The 26,250-nt window shown below is 36.5% G+C and overlaps 1 protein-coding gene across 1 annotated transcript in view; it reads right to left on the bottom strand.

Annotated features, from left to right (window-relative positions):
* Positions 1-15,345: 15,345 nt before the first annotated feature.
* Positions 15,346-26,250, bottom strand: part of LOC128520536 (Fc receptor-like protein 5) — a 252,734-nt gene continuing 241,829 nt past the window's right edge. The window contains exons 13-16 of the mRNA XM_053494818.1: positions 24,445-24,711; positions 18,671-18,924; positions 15,490-15,601; positions 15,346-15,404 (exon numbers count right to left, since the gene is read on the bottom strand). Coding sequence (XP_053350793.1) covers positions 15,346-15,404; positions 15,490-15,601; positions 18,671-18,924; positions 24,445-24,711 — 692 coding nt within the window. The remainder of the gene's footprint in view (positions 15,405-15,489; positions 15,602-18,670; positions 18,925-24,444; positions 24,712-26,250) is intronic.

Consider the following 26,250-nt stretch of genomic DNA (forward strand, 5'->3'; position numbering starts at 1 on the left):
CTTTTTACTGGAAGATTGTGTGAAAAAATTGTATTGGTCTATAATTGTTGTCAAGTGTAAGGTACCAAATACCTAGAAGGCCTCTGTTCAAAAAGCCTTGATCCACTCGCTACAATAAAAGAAAAGGCGCCTGCACGACAAATTGAGGAAGTGAGAAAACACACAGGCAGAAGGCAAGGGATAGGAAACAGAGCAATAGGTAAGAAAACTAATATCAGAAAATAAAAAAACAATAATACTAATAATATTTACTAATATTTTATTATTATTTACTAATAATATCTACTCTTACAATGGTTAACGATAATGGTTTTATGATAAAAAGGCAAAAAAGTATGCAAAGTTTGACCCAAGAACAACCCGTAGACACAGAGTACAAGAAATTAAGGAACTTTAATGGAAGGGAAAATACAGAAAATGCAGGCGGTGATCCAAAATATAAAAATAAGCTTTCGGTTCTGCTTTAATTGGGACACAAAACGCAAATAGCCAGACTTCTGCTTTTAAAAAGCAGATAAACAACATAAATCATATTTATCACATTGGAAAAAAGAAAAATCTAATTATCACTAATCTTCATCCTTAGAGTAATAAGTGCTCGGAAAAGGCGATGATTGTGGCGGTTTAGGTAAGAAAAGGTGTAACCACCTGCTCCCAGAAGGAATCTCAGACGAGAGGATGAGCGAGAAGAGCGCTGCCTGCGAGCTAGAATTAAACAAAAAAGAGAATTTTAGTAAACATGGGCCCAATGGAAAATCTGGGAAAAAATGCACTCTGCACATATTAAAAGAAATATTACACGCATACTACAACATACTACAACTAAAATTAACTATTACTTTACCAATTTAACTAATATACACAATACTAGTCTACTATATATTTTATAACGAAATAGAATAATGTAATTAATTTTGATTTGCGTAGTATAGGTTCTATAAAAACTAGCAATATAAATAATCATGCCAATAATCAGATCAATGTGATTGTTGTAAACTAACCATAGGATAGGAATAGTAAAAGGTATATGTAGAATAAATACTAACAAACATGATCATAAATTGATTTAATCTGATTTAATTAATCTCTATTCTCAATATCTATCCTATAATAATTAAGTGGTGTATAAGGGAGTTTCCTAGTACAGATACACCTCTTTTCATGCAGTGGATCATGATGATGGGTCCACATAATCTCTTACGTTCTCTTGTAGAATAGTTTTTAGCAGTCCATGATTTTACCACCATAGTCCAAGTTTGACTGGGTCTGGTAAACAACCTCAGCCCCTGGCGATCACCAGTGCACTCTTAGTACTCGATACAAGCCCAAATGAATAGGGAAAACTGCATCTCTTTTACAAACCCATAACAGAATCATTTATATAGATTTTATTTTCCTACAGAACTTTGGTAAAACAATTCTATAGTATTTCCAGTTATTTTCCCAAATAAATTATATAACCTTTGTTTATGAATTGTATTCATAACTAAAGTTTCTAAAAATAAAAATGTATGAATTATATCAAAATTTTTATGAATTCTATCGAATATTTACAGTATAGCAGGGTCAGTACGAGTGAGGCCTGGAGTGCATTTGTTTATGATTGCTGTTTGCATGCTACCTTTCCAAGCACTTTGCCTCATACATCTGGCAAACGTAAAGTTTAGGGATTTCCCATACACATGTTTGTCCGGATACAGCTCTTTTCATGCAGTGTCTGTGTGAACTGTGGTTGGTGTTTAAGAACAGAGGAAGTGGTAAGGCTGTAACATAGACACTCCTCACTCAGGCAGTCATCAGTAGGACAGGATGAAGTTACGTTCACTCTGTGTGATTCTCTGAGTAAATGTTCTCTTTGTGTCTTCGTTACAGGGATTGGTGGTAAAGATTTTTAAATTTGTCTCTAGCTAAAGTTTGGTACTGAATTTATGATGATGATGATGATGTCATCGCAGCTGTCAAAAGAATCAAGTAAAAATTTTTTAAAAATGTAAACAATTTACTCTGAAGGAAATAGATAGGGCTAATTGTACCTGGTGAGTTTATATTCCTTATTGTTATGTTGCTGGCAAACAACAAACAACTTTGTCTGGACTTGTATCCCAGTACTGTATGTTATAGTGCATGCCGGTTAAAATTATATTTTAGCTTCATATAATGCTACTTATCCAAAACACAGCCAGTATTCCTGATTTATTAACATACCTTTCACTTAGCTAGTCAGTAAACATTCAAGGTACATTGATTTATTTTCTATTACAAAAACTAGCCAGCTAATACTACCTGTCTGCTAGGCATCTACCAAAATATTTGAGAGAGATGTGACCACCACCATTTCCTACAACTCTGGGAAAAAGTTGCTTGAACAAAGAATTGCCCTCAGGTTGTTCCCAGTCTGCAGTGTTCAGGACCTAACAAAAGCTAATGGAGGAAAACTAGTGAACCAGCAACATGATTTATTTTCATTCATTTATCTTTATTTAACCAGGAAAAAAAAAACTCACTGAGATTAACATCTCTTTTCCATGAGTGTCCTGGCCAAGATAGGCAGCCAAATAACAACAGACATTACAAAGAAGACAATTTACATATTAAAAATAATCACACACAATTTGATTTCTCTCTAAGTTACACAATAAAGACTTAAAATTTTTAAGTGACACTAAGTTCTGTAACTTTATCTCCTTTTGAAGAAAATTCCAATCTGAAGTAGCAGCATATTTAAAAGAAGTTTTACCAAGTTCAGTCCTAAGAAAAGGCACACAAAGATTGTAATTTGATTGAGAACGTAGTGAGTAACTCCTAAACGGAGTCCTTTGTATAAGACAGCAGAGATAAATTGGTAAACAACCCAAAAATGCTTTATATATCAACAAATCCCAATGCATTTTTCTACGGATACTCAAAGAAGGCCATGCAACTCTATTATATAATTCACAATAATGTGTTGAAAATTTACATCCAGTTATAAATCTTAGAGCTCCATGACACAGAGCATCCAATGATGAAAGAAGATAAGAAGGGGCATGCTGATAAACTACATCCCCATAATCAAGAACTGGTAAAAACATAGCAGAAACTATTTCTTTCTTAACCCTAAATGACTTATTTCTAAAATAAAAACCAAGCTGCTTCTTTAATTTATTTTGCAAATACTTGGTATGTAAACTAAAATGCAATGTGTTGTCAATAATAATGCCCAAATATTTGTATTCCAACACCGATGTAACTTGGGTCCCCTAATAAGTTTAAAGTACAATAGGTTTCTCTGACGTTCTAGAATTTGAAAATAGATACACTTTGTTTTGTCAATATTTAAAACCAACTTCAAAGCACAGAACCTATTTTGAATCGTATCAAAAACAGACTGTAAAGAAGCCACAGATTGTTGCTTAGAAGGAGCTGAGCAATAAACAATAGTATCATCTGCATAAAAATGGAACTTTGCATTATCAATATTAAAATCAAGACAATTTATATATATACTAAATAATAATGGCCCTAACACAGATCCTTGAGGGACTCCCTTGATGATCTCCAGAAAATCTGTCTGAGCTCCTTCCACCTGAGCAGATTGAGTTCTGCCCTGTAAATAGTTTGTAAACCATAAAATATTTTTTTTTTGATAACCCTACCTGTCGAAGCCTTTCTAATAATATAATGTGATCCACAGTATCAAAGGCCTTTGATAAGTCAATAAAAATACATGCACAATGTTGTTTCTTATCTAAGGACTCCACAATATCATTCAGAACCTTTAAGACGGCTGTAGGTGTACTATGCCCTTTACGAAAACCAGATTGATTAATAGATAGAATATTATGACAATTTAAGTATTGAACCAACTGATTACTAACTAAATTTTAAAAGACTTTTGAAAGAATACACAGTTTAGATATTGGTCTAGAATTATCCATTAGGGAAGAATCTCCCCCTTTTGGCAAAGAAACAACAAATGCTGATTTCCAAATCCTAGGAATTATATATTAGTTAATAATGAGAGATTAAATAAATATGCCAATGGAGGCGAAATCAATTCAGCTGCTATTTTTAGATACAGTGGGGCAATATGATCAGGACCTGACGATTAATTAACATCTAGTTCCTTTAAAGCCGAATAAACATCGGTGGGAGTAATCTGTTGAAAAGCAAACTCTCTAGACCATAGCTAACGTTCAGCATTAAGGAAATCTAGGTCAAAAACTGTATTATTATTTATCGGATATACAGACCCTGACGCAATAAAATATCTATTAAAACTATCAAGCATTTGTTTTTTATCTGTAATTTTGGTAGACTCTATCGTTAAGCAAGAAGGAAACCCTGAATTGGATTTATTACCAGTTAACAGTTTAATATTCCTTCACAACTTCCGAGAATTTTGTCAAATTTTCTGTGGTTTTATCAAGGACATAATCAGATTACGATTTTCTAATTGCAGCTGTACATTTATTTCGGAGCTGCCTAAAACATAACCAATCAGAGTTTAAATGTGTTTGTCTAGCCCTGGCCTATGCTACATCCCGGTCTTGAATAAGTTCACACAAGACGGTTGAGAACCATGGGCTATCCCGACATTTAACTCTATATTTTCTCAAAGGTGCATGTTTATTAATAATTGACATAAAACTATTATAAAAATATTCCCAAGCAAACTCAACATCCGGAATTAAAGTAATTTTTTTCCCAATCAATTTGTGAAAGATCAAACAAGAATGCCTGCTTACTAAAGTGTTTCATAGAACGCTTAACTATAATTCTCAAGTTTTGCTTAGGCAGCCGTGTATCTCTGACTACTTCCACAACACAATGATCACTAATATCATTTGCAAATACAGAAACTGAGGAATATTTATGCGGAACATTTGTAAGAACAAGATCTAATAATGTAGATTTTTCTTGATATTTAAAATTTGGCCTGATGGGTATATCTACTAATTGAAAAAAAAAATTATAACTATCACAATTTTTTGTTTTTAAATCATCAGATATTGCATGCATCCAATTCAAATTAAAATCACCATTATAATCAATTCCTAATATTCCAAAGAGGTCAATGTATGTATTAATAACTGTACAGCATTACTAGTAGCCGAAGGAGGTCTATAATAACCAGCTATAGTGATCTGAAGGGTTTTGGACACAGAAAGATTTAAAGCTAATAGTTCATACTGTTTAGCTATTGAAACTGAGAGTAGCAATGATGCCTTTAAATGTTCTTTGACATAAATTGCTACCACCCACCCTTTTTTAATCTATCTGATCTAAAAACCTTATAACCAGTAATACTGATGTCTTTATCTGAAATAGATTTGTTAAGCCAAGATTCAGATATAACTTTCACATCTGCATTTGTATTTTTAGCCCAGATGTATACCATATCCAATTTGGGCAACAAGCTACAAACATTTAAACGTATAAAACCCAATCTTTATTTTAACTCAGTTGGAACAGTGAAACTTATGGCAGTAGAAGGTCCTGGGTTTGGAGGTACATTCCCAAACATTAACAACATTAAAACTATTAGACTCCTTCATTTAACTGAATTTCTCACTCTAGTTCCAGCCATAGACCCCACACAAGTTATATTAGTCATACAATAATTTTCCTCCCTAGATAAAGCACATTTCATAAAATCCAGATACTTAAAATAAATGGGGTACAGCAATTCATAATATTGTTCGAGCATAACAAAATTAGTAGATACTCCATATTGTATCTAAATATCAAAATTTACAGTTGATGAGTTACACACTGAAAATAAATCGCAAACATACCCACTACCACTAGTATGAACTTGACAAGGTATCCAAGTGAATAAACTTAAAAATAACATGCATCCAAGCGTGAAACACCACATAATGTATGCAAGCAATTTATCGACCACAGAGTTCAAAAAAATATAGTCCAATATAATAAAGTAATATCCAGGATCCCAGGTACACAGTCAGATTCAGCTCGTAAACTGAATGCCTATGTGCGATACCGCAAATGTGTGCAACGCAACAAACCAGATTTAATTCCAGATTCCAATCTGAGGCTCAAACAGCGGCACACAATCACGCACCGTATTATTAGGCCGTATTGCTTATGAATTGAATGCTTGCGTATGATGTAATATGAACAGTGCGCAGGTATGCACGAAATAACAAGTCAAATTTAAATCAAATCCCAATCAAACAAATTCTGGCACTTGTTGAACCTAAAACTTCTGGATTCCTGCTCCGACAAAGACACACAATCACGCTCATATGCAAGTACCTTGAGCTGAAAATCTTATGAATTGACGCTTGTGTGCGATGTAATAAAACTGTGAATTTTGTCGGCCGAGTCTATGAAGGATTAAAAACAGTTTTAAATCCAATTTAAATCCAATTCCCGGTTCAACTCCAGTAATCAAGCACTTCACAGGCTCAAAATTTCCAGAATTCCTGCTCAAGCAGCGGTGCTCGCTCAAAAAATGGAGTAGAAAATAACTTGTAACTTGATGCTTGTGTGCGATGAAATGAGATCAGTCAGATTTACAGCCGATTCCCGGGCCAACAAGACTTCCTGGACGCCCAGACGCGATAGCTTGAATCGGGTATGCGTCTGCAGATGTAACACGCTGAATCCCTGTAGCACTCGTGTACAAGTTAACTCAATAAATCATTAACGGGGTGACTTCGAACATTAGCAGTCCAAAGAAAAAAAGTCCTGATCATGGGCAGCAAAGGCTAATTGGTGTATGTGTGGGGTAAAGTCTGGCACATGTAGTCCAATACAATATAAGCACTACTATGTTTCTAATTTATGAAAAAGTCAATGCAGGTTCCAATATAAAGGTATCAGATCACATAGACGACTTCTGGGAAACCTTGGACATTCATGTGAATTTTACTTTGACACATACTACCTACCTAAACATTGCCCATTGAAAGATTGTGTTGCTTAGAATGATGTTTTTCTCGTTTCATGAGACTGAATTGAGCTTTCTCATTACAAGCTCGACTTTTTTATTTCTCCTAAAGGTGACTTAGGAGAAAAAAAGAGACACAACTAAGATACAACACAAGACTTACTTAAGAAACATTTGAGAAATTTGAGATGTACACGAGAAACAGAACTGCATTAGAAATAAGCCATATATAAGACCATGATGATATAAGTCAGATATTAATGAAAAGCATGAAACACAAATGAGAAATATTATAGTTTTATTGAACATATCAAAAATCCACAATTAATAGCATACAGTGATGAGCCACAACTAGCACCACCTCAGACCAGTCAGTGTCCATACTGACCTCTGTCCACCACAACATTAAAACAAGCAGGTCAACAATTTTAAATATATTACAGTTTACTATTACCACTAATTTGTAGATGTAGGCCATATGTAAAAATACATACAAAAATAAAATCTTCCAGTGAAAAGATCTGGTCAAAAGGGAGATCTTTTTTTTTAAAGGAAATCTTTTTGGCTGGTTGCTTGCTGAATATAAGGGGTTAAGAAACATGTCAGGAATAGTTCTTTCTCACTGGCTCCATCAGTCTTCTCTTGTAGTGGCCTGCAGCTTCTGGTGTTGCTTAGGATCTAAAGGAACAACAAAAATGTGTTTAAAACATTTATGCCTAAACACCATTCCCAACTGTTTAAAGGTTTAATTTAAATTGTATATAAAATGTGTATATAATTATTGTTGCCTACTACTGTTAAACACCCAACACACCATAGTAAACTACTGGTTTCCAAAACTGATTGTGCTGTAACATTAACTAACTATTAAAAAACTAGGTTAAATTAAAATAAAATTAACTAAAATTATACAAAAATAAAATTATAAAATTAATTTTAAACGTTTTAAACCACTTGATGGTTAACTTAGAACGTGCGTGATAACAATAATGTAATCAACTCAGTGAAGCGATTACCATGAGATCTTATCTTGGATTTTCCTTTGCTATATGTGGTGCTGACCAAGTACACTCCTTCATGGAAACTGTATTCTCTGATGGCAGTGAACTGCAAAAAAATAGTTTAAGAATGGTTTGAGGAACACAACAAGAAGTTAGAGGTCTCAATCCAATCTGTGGGATGCGCTGAAAAAACAATTCTGATTAATAGAGGCCCCTCCTCGCAACTTAAAGGAGACTTAAGATCTGCTACTGATGGCTTAGTGTCAGATGCTACAACACACCTTCAGAGGTCTAGTGGAGTCCATACCTCAATAGGTCAGGGCTATTTTGGCAAAAGAGGGACCTACTCAATATAAGGTGGGTGATCAAAATATTATGACTGATCGGTGTAATTCTATAGAAATAGGAGACATTGTAGAAAATATTTTAATATTTTAAGATACAAGTCTATAGAGTCCATTATGTTATAATTTTTTTTCTATACATATTCTATAAGAGGTTTTGAGTAGAGGAACTTTTATTAGGTTTCAGGATTTTCTGCTCGTTTATTATTTATTTATTATCTAATGGAGTGCTGACAGTGTGTGTGGTAAAAACCATGGCTTATTTCACAGAGCAAGAGTGGGAACATGCATGTGTAATTTTGGCTCTCTGAGAAAGCAGGAAGGAAGAAGTTTCTCACTGGTTTAAGCCACACAGCTCAACTAGAAAATAAATGAAACCACAATAATGACTCTTTACACCACCACACTGAATTTAAAATGAAACTCACAATATGTGAAAGAAGACTTTCAACTTTAATTCAATGGGTTTGACAAAAATGTGGCATTAACCCCTTCAGGGATTACAGCTATTTTCATATGCTTCCAGAACACACACACACACACACACACACACACACACACACACACACACACACACACACACACACACACACACAAACACACACATATATTTGATATTTGGGGTGCTCATACTCAATTGAAAAAACTAAAGCAAGTGAAAAGCATGCTGTATTGGGTTGAGAGCTGGTGACTGACTTGACCAGTGAAGAATATCCCATTTCATTGCGATCTTATCAGTTCTGTAGCATTTAGCCGAATGTGAGCAGAGCTTATACACACTTTAAAATTCATCCTTTATCTTTAGTCAGGTCATCAATAAACACCGGTGACCTGGTTCCATACACACTTATACCTATACTAATGTGGTATGCTTTGGATCATGTGCTGCTAATTTATTTGTCAATATGTTTCTCTTCCCATCATTCTAATACAATTCAGTTTTGTTTTCTTCAGCTTAAAGAATCTGGGAAACTTTAATCTGGCCTTCTTGATCATTACCAGTAGTTTGCACCTTGCTGTTGAGTGTCTTTATTAACTTTATAAAGCCATCATAAACTTTGACAATGACACATCCACCTCCTCAAGGTAGGGGTAGCTCTTAAGGCATTGCACTACTGATCAGAAGGTCCCAGATTAAAATCTTCGCACCACCAAGTTGCCACTGTTGGACCCTTGAGCAAAGCCCTTAATCCTAAACTGCTCAGATGTCTAATAAGATAAAATATAAGTCATTGTGCATAAAGGTGTCTGTTAAATGGACATCATATTGAGTGTTTGAGTAAACAGATACCAAATGCAAATATAACACTCAGAACCACCTTAATGCCTTTTATCTGTTGATTAGTCATGGCACACTAGAAGAAGACAACTTTATTATTATACCTGTAATTAATAATAAATAAAGAGATTAGTGCACAAGCCTTCTTCTTCTTTGTCTTTTGGCTGTTCCCTTTTAAGGGTCGCCACAGCGAATCATCTGTCTCCATCTAACCCTGTCCTCTGCATCCTCTTCTCTCACACCAACTAACTTCATGTCCTCTCTCACTGCATCCATAAATCTCCTCTTTGGTCTTCCTCCTGCCTGGCAGTTTTAACCTCAGCATTCTTCTACCGATATATTCACAATTTCTCCTCTGAACATGTCCAAACCACCTCAATCTGGCTTCTCTTACTTGATCTCCAAAACATCTAACATGGGTTGTCCCTCTGATGAATTCATTCTTGATCCTATCCATCCTTGTCATTCCCAAATTCCCATTCCAGCATAATCTTTTTGCTACCTCCAACTCTGCTTCCTGTATTTTCTTCAGTGCCACTGTCTCTAAACCGTTCCTCTTGGGTCCCTCTCATTTACACACATGTATTCTGTCTTGCTGCGGCTAACCTTCATTCCTCTGCTTTCCAGAGCATACCTCCACCTCTGTAAATTTTCCTCCACCTGTTCCCTCCTCTCGCTACAAAGCACAATGTCATCTGCAAACATCATAGTCCATGGAGACTCCTGTCTTACTTCATCTGTCATCGTGTCCATCACCGATCCTTGATGCAGACCCACCTCCACCTTGAACTCTTCTGTCACGCCTATAGCACATCTCACCACTGTCTTACAGCTCTCATACATGTCCTGCACCACTCTAACATACTTCTCTGTCACTCCAGACTTCCTCATACAATACCACAGCTCCTCTCTTGGCACCCTGTCATATGCTTTCTCTAAATCTACAAAGACACAATGCAACTCCCTATTACCTTCTCTGTAGTTCTTCACCAGCATCCTCAAAGCAAATACTGCATCTGATGTACTCTTTCTATGCATAAAACCATATTGCTGCTTACAAATGCTCACCTCTGCCCTTAACCTAGGTTCCACTACTCTTTCCCACAGCTTCATTGTCTGGCTAATTAGCTTAATACCTCTGTAATTGCCACAGCTTTGCACATCTCCTTTGTTCCTAAAAATCGGCAGCAATACACTTCTACTCCATTCCTCAAATCCTCCCTAAAGACTTCACAACATTCTTCCGTTCTCAGCTTTCACCACTTTGTCCTCTGCTCTGCCTTTGTCCTCTTCACCTTTCTCACCACCAGGGTTATTTTACACACCACCATTCTGTGTTGTCTGGCTACACTCTCCCCTACCAACACTTTGCAGTCACTAATCTCTTTCAGGTTACACGTCGACACAAGATGTAGTCGACCTGAGTGCTTCTGCCTCCACTCTTATATGTCACCCTATGTTCCTGTCTCTTTTGGAAGGAAGTATATACTACTGCAATTTCCATCCTCTTTGCAAAGTCCACCACCATCTGTCCTTTTACATGTCTGTCCTGAAGACCAAACCTGCCCATCACATTTTCATCACCTCTGTTCCCTTCCCCAAATTTCTATTAAAGTCTGCACTAATCACCACTCTCTCACCTTTGGGGATGCTCTGCATCACTTCATCTAACTCACTCCAGAATTTCTCCTTCACTTCTAACACACATCCTACCTGTGGAGCATAACCACTAACAACATGTGTGAACATCACACCATCAATTTCTAGCTTCAGACTCATCACCATATCTGATACTCTCTTCACCTCTAGAACATTCCTTACAAACTCCTCTTTCAAAATAACTCCTACTCCATTTCTTTCCTATCCGCACCATGGTAAAACAATTTCCACCTGGTCTCCTGGACACACAGTATATCCACCTTCCTTCTCTGCATTATATCAACCAACTCTTTTTCCTTCCCAGTCATGGTCACAACATTCAAACTCTTGTCTTTTCTCTTCTCTCTGTGCTTTCGAACACACCTTCCTCCTCTCCTTCTTCGACCAACAGTAGCCCAATTTCCACCGGCACCCTGTAGGTCATCAGCACCTACACCTAGGAATTATATTTGTGATTCGCATCATTGATTTGGCAAATGTTTTACGTCGGATGCCCTTCCTGACAAAACCCTCTTCATTTATCCAGACTTGGGACTGGCACAAGAAGACACTGGATGCCACTTAAAACACCCTCTCCGAGCTGAATGCCTTTGAGAATTTGGAATCAGTGTTGTCAGTCATTTTGACAAAATTAAAACATATGAAAGAATACAAGGAGCAAGGATCATGACTAACAATATTACATATAAAAAATGCTGCTCTGCCTTTAACATTATAACATATATAATTATAAGATTCCTTTTTATCCACCGCTTTTTTTTTATCACTAGCCAAAATACTGTATAAGTCAATTAAACAAATTATTCATGTAATTTATTTGGATATTTACAGGTACTGTATGTCACAGCGAGAGGAGTTTTATTTAGCCAAGTCAAAAAAACAAGAATAAAACCCTAACTTTTTTTTTAAAGATAAAACCTGTAAGGACCTTACCGAATTAAAAACTGCAGTATAATAAACGCTAATTAAACAACCAGGTGCTGTGAAAACATGGCGTAAGAAAAAGGAATGCTAAAAAATATGGAGACTAATAAGTATAAATTATATTAGGGACAGTGCCAAGCCATAAACCCGGTACACCTGGTTACCACCCAGGTACTAGGAATTACTCCACTGCTACACCCTAGATGGCTTTTCCGTTAGCTTTGTTAAAGACAAATTAGACTAATACATAGATTTGCTTGTGAACTTGCCTTTATGTTTCATTCTTTAAAATTCGTGCTTAAGCTTTCTAAGAGTGCATTCTTAAATTTAATCTGTCTAAATCTGTATAAACACCAAGCTGAAAAAATCATGTTTGAGAAAATGACACATTTTGTATCTGCAAAGTAAGGAAATCCTCTGGTCTAAACATGTTTGAGCTTGGAAGCAACATCGCTGAACACTATGACCTTTATTGATGATTCTCAAGGAGGTTTTTTCTTCTCACCCTCAGCTTCGTCATCAGGAACACACTGATCATTTTAATTCATACATATTTGCTTTCACATTTCACACTCATTTCCATAATTGTCTTTTAATTCTGTAAAGCTGTTTTGCGACAGTAATCATGTTGAAAGGGCTATATAAAGAAAACTGAATTGAAATGTTACAGTTAATCTCCACCAAACTGTTACTGATTTCTGGTTAAACAAAAAGCATTCCATGAGCAGCGATATCACCAATAAACTTATGCTTTATGCTTTTCTATGAACAATGACAGGGAATTGAACAATGACAGGAATTGGTGAATAAGATGGTTAAGGTAGGCTTAACAACATCATAATTGTTTGTAATAAATCTTTAGTCATTTTTTTGTGACTGTTTAATGAAACAGTTATTATTATTATTATTATCAGCTACTGGGGATGCTTGCATATTAAACCAAAATTGCGACAAAGAGAAAAGAAAAAAAAAAAGTAAATAAAAGAAAAAAAACAGTTTTTTTTCTTACATATGCTCATATACTGCATACGAATATTTTTAATGCCACTAGAGGGCAGGATGGGGATTGCCCCCACACCCCCCCCCCCCAACTATTCCTCTTGGTGCCTTGCCCAAAAGTAAAACAGCAAAAAACACAAATTTAAGACACTGACCTGACTAAAACACATCAAGACAATAACTGAACTGAGACACTGTAACAGGACACATTTCTGTTTTAACAGGGCTAACAGGAGCTTATGTCAAGTACAGGAAGCATTCAGTCATTGAGGTTTGTATGGGTTTCCTGAAAAACGCATGACAAACACTTCCTGGGTGTTGAGACTGAAATATTAGCATGTTTAATTGTATGACTAAAGATTTACAGTGTTTTTGTGTTTTATAGCTTTAGATTTTTATAGTGAAACTGTACAGGTATAATATACTTTATTTAACAGTTTGTTTAAACTGAGCAATCTGATTAGACAAAAGGCATTCTACGAGTGGTGATAATGGAGCACTCTAAGCCTTTTTAAAAAGTTGGCAGATTTTACATGCAAAAACAGTTCAATATTTTCTCTTTTTAACTCAGGGTTTAATTCTGCTTTGGAAAAAGCAAAAACACAATGACTTTCTGTTGGAAAGGAAGACATGTGGTATGTACAATTTGAATCATAATTTCAGGTCTACATGTGCAATAATGAAAGCACCAAACACACATGCAGTGCGAAGAAAAAATATGTGAACCTTTTGGAAGTTCATGGTTTTCTGCATTAATGTGTAAGAATTTGATCAGATTTTTATCTAAGTCAAGTGTGTTGACAAATATAATGTGCCTAAAATAATAATAATAAAAAAAAAAATGTGACGTATCCCTTCCCACGCCCCCATTTCCACCCCATCTGCACACTGATTTCTCATCCCAGGTTGATTACTCCAGCACTTGAGCATGCTATTGTGTGTTTTTGCTTCAGTTCTCTCGGATTTTATTTCCCATTGTTCTCACGGTGATTAGTTTGCTTTGTTTTCTCGTCTCACAATTTGGTTTTGCTTTCGTCTCTGATCTGACGCCTCGCTCTTTGATTTTCCGGTTACCAATCCCACGTTATAATCACGTCTCTAGCATCTGTTGGGAACTTTTTCAGAGACCAGGACACGTTGGGATATCATTCAAGCAGAAGTTACTCTTTATTGAGAACTCGCCGAGCGTCGCTGTAGTCATCCAAGTCTGACCGAAAAAACTTAGCTCTGGAGAGTTTATACTTTACAAGAGGGAGGGATACAAAGAGGTGGAGACAATCTAAACAAAGCATAGTCTAGTACAGGAGTCAGCCTGGTAACGGAAGTTCCCCAGCCCTGATCTCATCAGCATAACAGTGGCTTTCAAATGCATAGGTGCTTATCTAATCAGCCTGACAGTATCCCCCAAACCTTTACATTCTCATAGAGACAAAAGGCATAGCCTGGCCTTGAGATTAGCATTCACATTGACTTTGGGACACTACCCAGTGGTCAGGAAGTACATAAAGACAAAAGGTTAATGTCTCTGACACCTGGGGTACAAGACTTGATCTTCTTAGAATGTCACCAACTTTACCTTAAAATGTAAAACCCAATGTACATAACTTGTTCAGTTTATATACTATTACGTTGGAAGCTAGATTTAACATTTTATAAATTTGTAATCCTACACATCGCCGTCTGATTCCCTGGCTTTCGACCCTCGCTTTCGCCTCTCGACCACGCCCCTGTCTAATCCTGCTGTAATCCTACTGTGTCTAGATTCTCCTCGTTCTGCTCCGCCCGTGACATGGCTGGGGCTGATCTGGATACGGTGTCTTTGTCTTTGGGGACTTTTAAGTCCTTGGGGACTTTTATTGAAAAAGTGCACAAGGCATGTATAACTTAATAAAGTCCAAGTTAAATAAAATAATATGCTGATGTATATAAAATATGTGATGGATTCCTAGAATAGGCTCCAGACTTCCCACAACCCTTTATAGGATAAGCAGTATATAAAGTCAATGAATGAAAATTAAATACAAAACTTAAAAAGTAAAAATAAATTAATGCAAGTAACAGAAATACAAATATGTATTTGAATTGCAAATGCATTGGTTAAAACTTTCTTCCAAAATTGTGAAACAATACGAAACCAAAAAAAAAAAAAAGCATAACAGCTACTAATCACTAAAACACACATACACTAATGTCCTCTCTAAAAGCTAGATTTGTCATGAATAAATGTAAATAACATTAGACTTAGGAAGCTACTTCAGCTTCTATCACTCTGTCTGGTCTGGTGTCCTCCTCAGGCTCAGCTGTAAAATACACAATCAAACATTTTAGCCTCTTATTAAATATTGTGGTTTAACTTTATGGAAACTAAACATTGTGAGTTCTTACTTCGAGCTCTGTAACATTTCACTGCCAGAATGATGGTCACCAGCACATACGGAGAGGCCGCTACCACACTGCTGAGGAGCTTCAGTACTGACTGTGGGGCTTTTCCATGTGAGAGAACAGGAGGGAAATATAGTATGGATAATAAAGTAATAATACAACTTAAAAATGTAAAGACTTAAGTTTTAAACATTTAAGTTTAAAACAGTTAAGTTTCATCTTAAAATAAGTGTCAGGGTCTCCGTGGGCCAAAGGAAGTTCCAGTAGAAGGTGATTGATAGATGAGGTGGACATGTGTTTAAGGTTGAGTGTGTTATTAAAATGTCTCTAGTGTAAATTCCAAAGTGCAAATATTAATCTGCACTACTGAAGTTGAAGGTACAGCAGCATGAGTTCAGTCTGCGTTGCGTTAGATCCAGATTGGTTAGACAAAAGCCCCTTTTTTTTTTACCAAAATTGTAAAACCAATGTCTGGTGCTAGTTCCGAACCGCCTAAGAACTAGCTTTGTTTTTTCATGGGCTAGAGAGTCACGACACCTTATACATCTGTGTATGTCTCTACTTTCCCAGCAATGTTAGTGGCAACATTACAGTAGTGGCAATGAGGGTGGAAATGCAATGATAGTGCTAGCAGCAATGATGGTGGCGATGCAGCTGCAAAAAAAAAATGCTAGCAGTAAAACAAATGCTAGGCAAGCACAACAAGAACAGCAAACTTCTTATACAAATACACATTACTCCACACTGTGTGAGGTTTGCAATTGTGTGTGTGTGTGTGTGTGTGTGTGTGTGTGTGAAAGAGAGAGAGAGTGAGTGTCTAACTACATACAGTAGTAACAAAGTCTTTTTAAAAGAAACCTTTATTTCTTCCCTGTAGTCCAGTGGTTCTCAAACATATTTTGTCATTCCCCACTTAAGGGGGTGAGCCCCACTTGAAAATGATAACAAAAATGGCCAAGTGTACTATTTATTGAAATATCAATTTCTAAACCAATAAGATCAAATATCACCAAGTTCAAAACAGATAAAATACACGTGCAATTGTTATAAAAGGCTTACTTTGTTACTTATCTAGAGCTTTCTTTCAAAGAAGTCGAGTGGCTTATTAACGTGACTGGGGTGTGTTGTCTCTAAGTGTCTTCCTACTTAGTTGGTTCTCGTGCTGTCTGCTGCCAGCGGTTTAAGACACAAAACACACACGGGTCTCTCCTCTGCCCCACCATCCCCACCATGAATCCAAGCGCAACATAGGCTTCATCATATTTTCCTTTCGGTTGGCTTTTTGGTTAATTAGGCTGATAGTGTTGAATCACCTGCTTTTGTGGTCCATAACAAATGTAACAAATGTATCCATTGACGTTATTATGCTCACTACATATAGTACGCTACTGACCCGGTGTTATGCTCTAAAATGCCCCCCCACCCCCCTGCCACGGATTGCCCCCCCTGCCACGGAATGCCCCCCCTACATAATCTCTTTCAAATAATATATTAGAACATAAATTCATAGGTTTATGGTTTACAAATTACAAATTATAACAAATGAATTTAATTATAAAATAGGCAATATAAACTAATTTTGTATAGGGGAAAATATATTGATTTTTTTTTATATGAAACATGTATTTTTTATATTGCTTATATTATAATGAAAATCGTTTCCTATAACTTTTCACCACAAACAATATTTATTTAGTGTAATTTATTTGTACATTGACAAACCCCTGCAAAATAAATGTGCCATAAAATAATCATTTTGGGGGATTTGTATTAATCGTCTCGAGGGCTGTCACGTGCCTAGGGTTAATTATATTAATAATAATATATTTGATAATAATAAATCTTTGAATGTATGTCCTAATATAATATTTGATAAAGATTATATAGGGGGAGCAATCCGTGGCAGGGGGCATTTTAGCAAATAACACCGGTTTGTGTCCGCGGTAAAGTTAGTTTTATATTCGCATCTCCGAATTCAATAGCTGCATAAATAAAACCGCCATTAAAGATACATATATATATATATATTTCCCACATATATATATTTCCTCTCTACAGTGTCTTTAAGCTACATCCGCCTTAAATTATACATGTTTAAAAGCATAAACACCATTATTCTTTACGGCGCAACTAATTACTTAGGGATCATCACAAAATGCCGCACAGATTTATTATCTGTACCAATAAATGAAGCTGCTAAGAATTAAGTAAGCAAAGAGCTAATTGAAACTAGCCAACAATCAATAGAATCAGCAAGCTTAGCTGTTGTAGCAAAGAGCACAGTATAGTTTCTGTCCTAGCTGGCTTATAAATTCTTACAGTGAAACCTTGGATTGCGAGTAACACAATTTGCAAGTCTCAGCAGCCTGGGAACAAACTTGCCAGCAATACGGTGCATGTTTAAATCACATGTGAGAATTGCCTGGACTATTCTGTATGATGCACCGACAATAGCAGCAATGTTATAGATTGATCCAGTAATGTTCTGCTCTTGAGGCGCGCATCCCATTAAAAACACCTAGAACGAGAACACCGGCAGAATCGCCATAAACTTGCTGACTCATGTCAAGTCTTTGTGGCAGACTTTTTTACTTGCTGTTTGTGATGAAGTAGCAGAAATGGCAAATCACATGGTCAGAATAACAACAGTTGCACAGCTACCGCTGTACACAGGACAATAACTATTGGCACACTTCCTCATGAAGGTCGGAGCTCCCTGTGACTGTGCATGCAGCTTTGTGCTGCCATCTGTTGGTGTGTTACAAGATTAGCTTTAAAACATTTTGATACCACCTCGTCTTGAACTCCCAACCTTATAGCACACAGTATGACTGCAAATCAATCCCTGTTATATCTGTCAGGTCTCGCACAAGTAAGGATGGGTTTCCTGTTGAGTCTGGTTCCTCTTAAGATTTCTTCCTTTTGTCATCTCAGAGAGTTTTTCTTTGCCACAATCACACCTGGCTACTTATTATTCAACACAGGAATGGTTTAAAAGTAATTTCAAGCAGCTTTAAGGAGATTCTACAATATGAATTTCAAAAAGTAGCAAATTTCTTGTGAATATCAACTGAGTTCCTTAGGTATAAAGAAACCATAAGTCTCAATATTTTAAATGCATTACGAATGGAGAACTGACTCCTACATGGCAAAAGTCTTATTAAAATTATTAAATGAATTTATCTTCACCCCTGACTGAAACCCAGCTTTTAGGTGACTCTCCCCTCTTTGGGTGTTTACAGTGGTAGAAACCTTCATCTGACATTGAGACACTACTGATGGTCATCTCTCCTGTAGTCTGCTTCTGTAGAACTGATCCATCTTTATAGAAATCAGCACCAGAGTCTGAGATCTTTGTGTTGCGATATGAACAGCGTAAAGTCAGAGGATTTCCCTCAGTGACAGGATGGACAGGACTCTTAAGGATCACATCACCATCTGTGGGAAAGAGAAAGAAACTCTTATATACATACGTTTGCATGTGCAGAAGTTTATCTGTACTCATTTCTTTAAAATATGTATGTTATATACATATTCCCATGTAAAATATACACTAAAGATGAGACAAAGTTTATAGATTTGACTTTGGCATAAGGTGGGGTAGACCCTGGATGCCAATCCGTCACAGGACACACCCACATACACACTTTGGCCAATTTGGGAATGCCAATTAGCCTAGCCTGCCTATCTTTGGATTGTGGAAAGTAGATTACCAAGCAAGGTGAGGACATGCAAACTCCACAAACACAGACTCAATGTTAGGCCACACTCAGACTCGCTACCCCAGTGGTGTGAGGCCACCTTGCTAACCACTACAAAAGAAAACTTGCTCTTTCAGCAGCAAGGTGGTGTAGTGGTAAAATATTTCCATTAGAGCTCAAGCAAATCAAAAATTCATGATCTAGTCATTAATCTTACACAAAAAATGCACACACTATAAACTATATAGATGTCTATTCACAGATTGTAATAATGCTGGATTCACTTGAAGGGAGGGAACCGTCTTTAACAAAGGAAACATATTATATATTTACATATTATACATTTAATACCTTTACATATTATATATTTTACCTAATTATACAGTAACACTATAGATTAACATAATATTGTATGTATTGTTTCTTTTCGCTTTTTGATGTGATTTGATTATAAAATATTTATACTCCAGTTACCAAAACACTGAAATTCGCCACAAAAGAGTTTATAACTCTAGCGAGCTCTGTTGTAGTACAGTCCTGAGAGGAAACGCCAGACAGAAAGTTTGTCTTCACAACAATGTGCTGTAATTAATAATTAAGTGTATGTGCGTGATTTAGACACAAGGTGTCACAGGTAAAGTGGGAAAGTCAGCTGGTTCCCACAAATAAGTGTTTTGCAGAAGTTAAGTTGTTGTTAGTCTGTTAGCCTAGCCACATTAATGTCTAGCTGTTAGTAATTGAATCCTGTTACTGCCTTTTTAAATAACTGGTGCTAATGCTGCCTTGCAGATGGACACAATGTTGGAATATGTAAGTATTGGTATTTGATTCTCCTGACAACTTAAGAACAGAGAACAGTATAAGTTGCTAATATACAAACTCTGCAGAGCTGCTCTTAGAAGAAAGGTTAGAGACACATGTTCACAACAGTTTATATTATTTCTTTGTATTTTTTTGCATTCTTTAGTAAAGAAAGAGAGAAAAACAATTATACTATAAGTTACTCAATTTTGTTTAAGAACACCAAGTGTGGTGGACTGTCCTTGACTCAGTTTCAAATCCAAAAGATTCAAGTGTTAAAAAAAAAAAAAAAAAAAAAAAAAAAATATATATATATATATATATATATATATATATATATATATATATATATATATATATATATATATATATATATATATATATAATTGACAGGTAAGACCTTTTAATAGGCCAATTTTAAAATACCAAAAATATGGATATGTTTGGCCATTTTCTAAACATTTGGAATGTAGTGTACACATGCCTTTATAAAGAAAAGTAAAAAAAAAAAGACATTTTAATGTTTTTACACTTATTTTATAATACATAGCCTTAAAAAAGTAATCTGGGGCGACCGTAATATATCTCAGAATTCACATTTTTATGTATCATTAAGACTAGTTGAACTCATATCAGTAAGTAGATAAACTGATGAAGAAAGATAAACTTTAGTGCCCTTTCATTTTATGAAAACCATTATTTCACAAGTTTATTCTATAATATCAGAGTCTCCTTCATTATCCAGTTAAAATAAATGTTTATCCATATAAAAGGAATGGAAAATGGCTGAATTTAGGAAAAAAAAGATAAAATATACAAATAATTATACTTAAACAATTAACTCTATGTATATAATTGATGTATAGAATATGAAAACTACAAATATAGGACATATATATATATATCATTTAAAACATTTAGCAGTGGTCGCCCCACATGATACTCGGTCGCCCCATATGATGTTTTCAAGTTTACTTAAGTATAACAGGCTAACAGTTAGCCTCAGAAACCAAACTAGCTTCTTCTAGTGACAAAGCACTATCAAATTTATTATCAAAATATAGATTTGTGGAAAAAAATTATAATTCACAGTTTTGGGGTGGTCGCCCCACATGATGACCAAAAGTGACTACGACATTACAGCAGTTAAAAAACAGCTTTTTCCTACTATATGAGAGAGACTGATTTACTATACAGTTGTTTCCAGGGGGTCTTCACTTGTGTCTGGCTAATGCAGTATCCCATCCTTGAGATGTTTTTTAAAATAAAGATCCCAAAATTGTGGTTTGTTGATGGTCGCCCCGGATGATATGGATAGAATCAACATAATTCGAACAACATTCGTTTGTATATCATGATAGAAATATATGAGCAAATGCTTTATAGTTTTGTCAATGGATGTAAAACATGTTTAAAATTATGCCAACTAGGAAAAGGGATATATTTAAGTTGATTTAAAGTGTTTTTAAACCAGTTGTCCTAACTAAAGTTAAGGCCGGACGGTCGCCCCACATATGGTGTTTTGGCACTTCGGATAGCAGAAAAATGATGAAAAACTTAAAAATTTGGAGAAGTTAGAGTGGTTTAGTAGGTAAAGAAGGTGTAACAAGTAGATGAGAAATTTTAATGTATTTTTTAGTTTTTTCTGCAAAATAAAATTAACCCGGACAGAAAAAGGGGGCGTCACGTCATTGACCCATATATATATATATATATATATATACTCAGCAAAAAAAGAAACGTCCCTTTTTCAGGACTGTGTATTTCAACAATAATGTTGTAAAAATCCAAATAACTTTACAGATCTTCATTGTAAAGGGTTTAAACAATGTTTTCCATGCATGTTCAATTAACCATAATCAATTAATTAACATATACCTGTGGAATGGTCGTTAAGACCTTAACAGCTTACAGAAAGTAGGCATTTAAGGTCACAGTTCTAAAAACGCAGGACACTAAAGAGACTTGTCTACCGACTGTGAAAAACACCCAAAGAAAGATGTCCAGGGTCCCTGCTCATCTGCGTGAACGTGCATTAGGCATGCTGCAGGGAGGCAAGAGGACTGCTGATAAGGCTAGGGCAATAAATTGCCATGTACGCACTGTGAGACGCCTAAGACAGCGCTACAGGGAGCCAGAAAGGACAGCTGATCATCCTCGCAGTGGAAGACCACGTGTAACAACACCTGCACAGGATCGGTACATCCGAATATCACACCTGCGTGACAGGTACAGGATGGCCACAACAACTGCCCGAGTCACACCAGGAACACACAATCCCTCCATCAGTGCTCAGACTGTCCGCAATAGGCTGAGAGAGGCTGGACTGAGGGCTTGTAGGCCTGTTGTAAGGCAGGTCCTTATCAGACATCACCAGCAACCACTGGGGCCAGGGGTAGCTCAGTGGTTAAGGCATTGGACTACGGTTCGGAAAATCCCAGGTTCAAACCCCACAACCACCAAGTTGCCACTGTTGGGCCCTTGAGCAAGGCCCTTAACCCTCAACTGCTCAGATGTATAATGAGATAAAAATGTAAGTCGCTCTGGATAAGAGCGTCTGCCAAATGCCTAAATGTAAATGTAAGCAACAACGCTGCCTATGGGCAAAAACCCACCTTCACTGGACCAGACAGGAGTGGCAAAAAGTGCTCTTCACTGAGGAGTCACGGTTTTGTCTCACCAGGGGTGATGGACGGATTCATGTTTATCATCGAAGGAATAGACGTTACACCAAGGCCTGTACCCTGGAGCGGGATCGATTTGGAGGTGGGGTGTCCGTCATGGTCTGGGGGCGGTATATCACATCACCATCGGACTTAGCTTGTTGTCATTGCAGGCAATCTCAATGCCTTGCGGTACAGGGAAGACATCCTCCTCCCTCATGTGGTACTCTTTATGCATGCTCATCGGGACATGATCCTCTAGCAGGACAATGCCACCAGCCATACTGCTCATTCTGTGCATGAGTTTCTGCATGACAGCAATGTCAGTGTTCTGCCATGGCCAGCGAAGAGCCCGGATCTCAATCCCATTGAGCACGTCTGGGACCTGTTGGATCGCAGAATGAGGGCTAGGGCCAATCCCCCCAGAAATGTCCAGGAACTTGCAGGTGCCTTGGTGGAAGAGTGGGGTAACATCTCACAGCAAGAACTGACAAATCTGGTCCAGTCCATGAGGAGGAGATGCACTGCAGTACTTCAAGCAGCTGGTGGCCACACCAGATACTGAATGGTACTTTTGATTTTGAGCCTCCCTTCATTCAGGGACACATTGTGAAACATTTTTAGTTTATGTCTTATGGTGTTGACTCTTTTAGTGTTCATACAAATATTTACACATTAAGTTTACTGAAAGTAAAAACAGTTGAAAGTCAGAGGACGTTTCTTTTTTTGCTAAGTTTATATAATTTATTGTGAATTGTATATATTCATTAAGCCCAATTTCATTAAGTATTATATCAGGATAGTGGTAGCTACTTTGAAGACTAAAGACCTAGAGTCTATCTGTATTAGCATGCTAGTTAGTAAATGTTTACAGTGCTGTCTACTGTATGCTCATCCTGCTAGTAAATGTCTCGTGTTCTCATTGTGAGATGTGACATATTCATATATGTAGGACCTGGTCCAGACTCCTGTTTAAAGAAATGTTCAATTTTACAGTCACAAGAAAATATAACTTCGTCCTATACAACAGCTTTAATCTCTTATAAGAATGCTAACATGCTTGTTAATGAACTAGCTTGCTGATACAGCAAACAAACCTACAGTTTTTTAGCTCTTTAGAAAGAGATGGACCAACAGATTTAGCTCCATATTAGTCATGTGTTACCTTTTATATATATATATATATATATATATATATATATATATATATAAATAAGTTAACATTTATGAGCAATAGCTACGTTTACATGCACAATACTTCTTCAATCCAAATGATGTCATTCTGATTAGAGATTCCAACATTGGTGAGATGCATTATTATGCATAAAATAATGAGTCAATCAGTGCTATTTACTTACCACAGTAAGTAAATTCTTACCAGAGTTGTTCTTATAGTTTACCGTTTGGAAATGGAAACAAAACCATCACATGACCTAATGTTATCCCATGTGGGGCAAAAATGTCCAGAAAGAATATGTTTATTCCTGTTAGAAAGATTTTTGGATCCAGACAGATCAGATCAGACTTTTCTTATTGAGATGTTTACGTGATGTAGTTTTATTCCAACTGGGCTATTATTCCCATTACCAGTGGAATATTAGTGTCCATGTAAACACACCTAGTGGAAATTAACATTATTATATCCACACACAACAGATCGATTGCTATGCCATAACCCCTGTGATACTGCAAGTAAGATATTTCATTTCCTTATTATACATATTATATTATGACTTTCAAATGGCCTGGTTTCTATTAAACTACTACTGATGAGAACTGATAAAAAGACTCACTGTGCACTGTGATGTTGAGTGAATTACTGCGTCCTCCAGATTCAGACTGACACCAGTAAACTCCAGTGTGTGATGTAGAGAGGGAGCTGATGTGACATATAGATTCTGAAACTGATGAACAATTGAACTCTGTCTTATTGAGTGTGTTTCCTCTCACTGTCCATCCAGTAGAGTATCTCTGGTCCTCACAGCTCAGTGAAAGAGAGTCAGCAGTAAAGTGTTGAGTTCTGCTGGGAAGGATATTCAGAGACACTGGAGGAGATTTACCTGAAATGACTATGGACAAAACATGGATTAGGCAATTAATCAATGATAGATAAATAGTGTTAATCCTTTAAAGTCTGAAACTACTACTACTAATAACAAAATCATCTTTTCTGTGTTCATTTATCTGATGTGTCCTCATCCTACACACACACACACACACACACACACACACACACACACACACAGTATTGTTAATGTATTTTCTCATCAGTGACACACAGTGCCTGAGTGTGTGAAAGACTGGTTCTCCTCTCTCTATGCAAATATGCTTGAAAGTGACATATTTAAAGTGACTTATGTTAGAGTAAGTAACTAATGTCCACGAATGTGCAGGTGTGCAGTGGCCACTGGTGTCAATGATTGTCCGGAATGTCCAGAGTGAGTTCAAGAAACGTGTGTGGATGTGCAAAATGGATCAGTACTGTGGGGTGTACTGATTGAGAGCTGCAGGAAGAAGCTCCTCCTCAGTCCCCCATAACAAATGTAACAAATGTATCCATTGACGTTATTATGCTCACTACATACAGTACGCTACTGACCCGGTTTTGCGCCTGAAGGATCAAAAAGCAAACTAGAAATGTCAGACTAGTACTGCCTGATATAATATTAATTTTTAACAAAAATACATAAACATCAGCATACACATTAGAATAAATGAAATGACATATATAATACCGAATGTTTCCTTATATATTGTTCCTCTGCAATTAACATGCCGACGTTAAACCGTTATTGTTGCACTATGGTTTCACTTTTTCTCTGATGTTATTTTAATTTACTTGTATTAATGATCCATTTCTTTGCGTGTGATTGTTTAGTTTCGAGTGCCTGATCTTTATTGTCAATAAAGAAAAGCATGAATTAGAATAGGTACTTTCCTATTATTTTCCACTAATTCCCTCCCGTTCACTTGTCATGTCTGTATCCCCCACTAGTGGGGCGCACCCCACACTTTGAAAACCACGGTAATACACTAATAGATAACATTTTACTTAAGCTTAAAATGTAACTTCTGACTAGTTTGTTTTCGAGTCAAAACTGGCATAACAAAAGCGATTAATGGTGCCTGATATCTGGAACTTTAGAATAGAGCTGATGTTTTGGTTTTGGCCATTTAAGACATTCAAGTGAGATCTACAACATGCACAATAATTAACACTAGAACTGCCAGGGACTTTTAGACCTAAAACCACAAGCATCCATGGCAAATGTGTCTGTGTTTCTTTTGTTCTAAATATCCGCAACAGCAGAACAATTTTTTTTTTTAACGTGTGCTCTGATTGGCATCTGTCTATGTCATCTTGAGGTATCTGACCTGTGTACTATCACACGTTTCCTACAAACCGCAACAAGTCTAATCTTTTTGAACTGCTCACTTGCGCACTGTTGTGAGCGGCATAACACACTCGAAGGACATCGCTATCTGCTCCTTCGGCTTGCAGACGCCCTGACTGGCTGTGTGTTGGGTTTTTATTTCCAGTTCTCCTCAATCAAGCTTTTTAAGTAAAATTCTCACACACACACTACTGCTGGCTTTTG

Source organism: Clarias gariepinus, chromosome 1, assembly GCF_024256425.1.
Source record: "Clarias gariepinus isolate MV-2021 ecotype Netherlands chromosome 1, CGAR_prim_01v2, whole genome shotgun sequence".
Lineage (NCBI taxonomy): Eukaryota > Metazoa > Chordata > Actinopteri > Siluriformes > Clariidae > Clarias > Clarias gariepinus.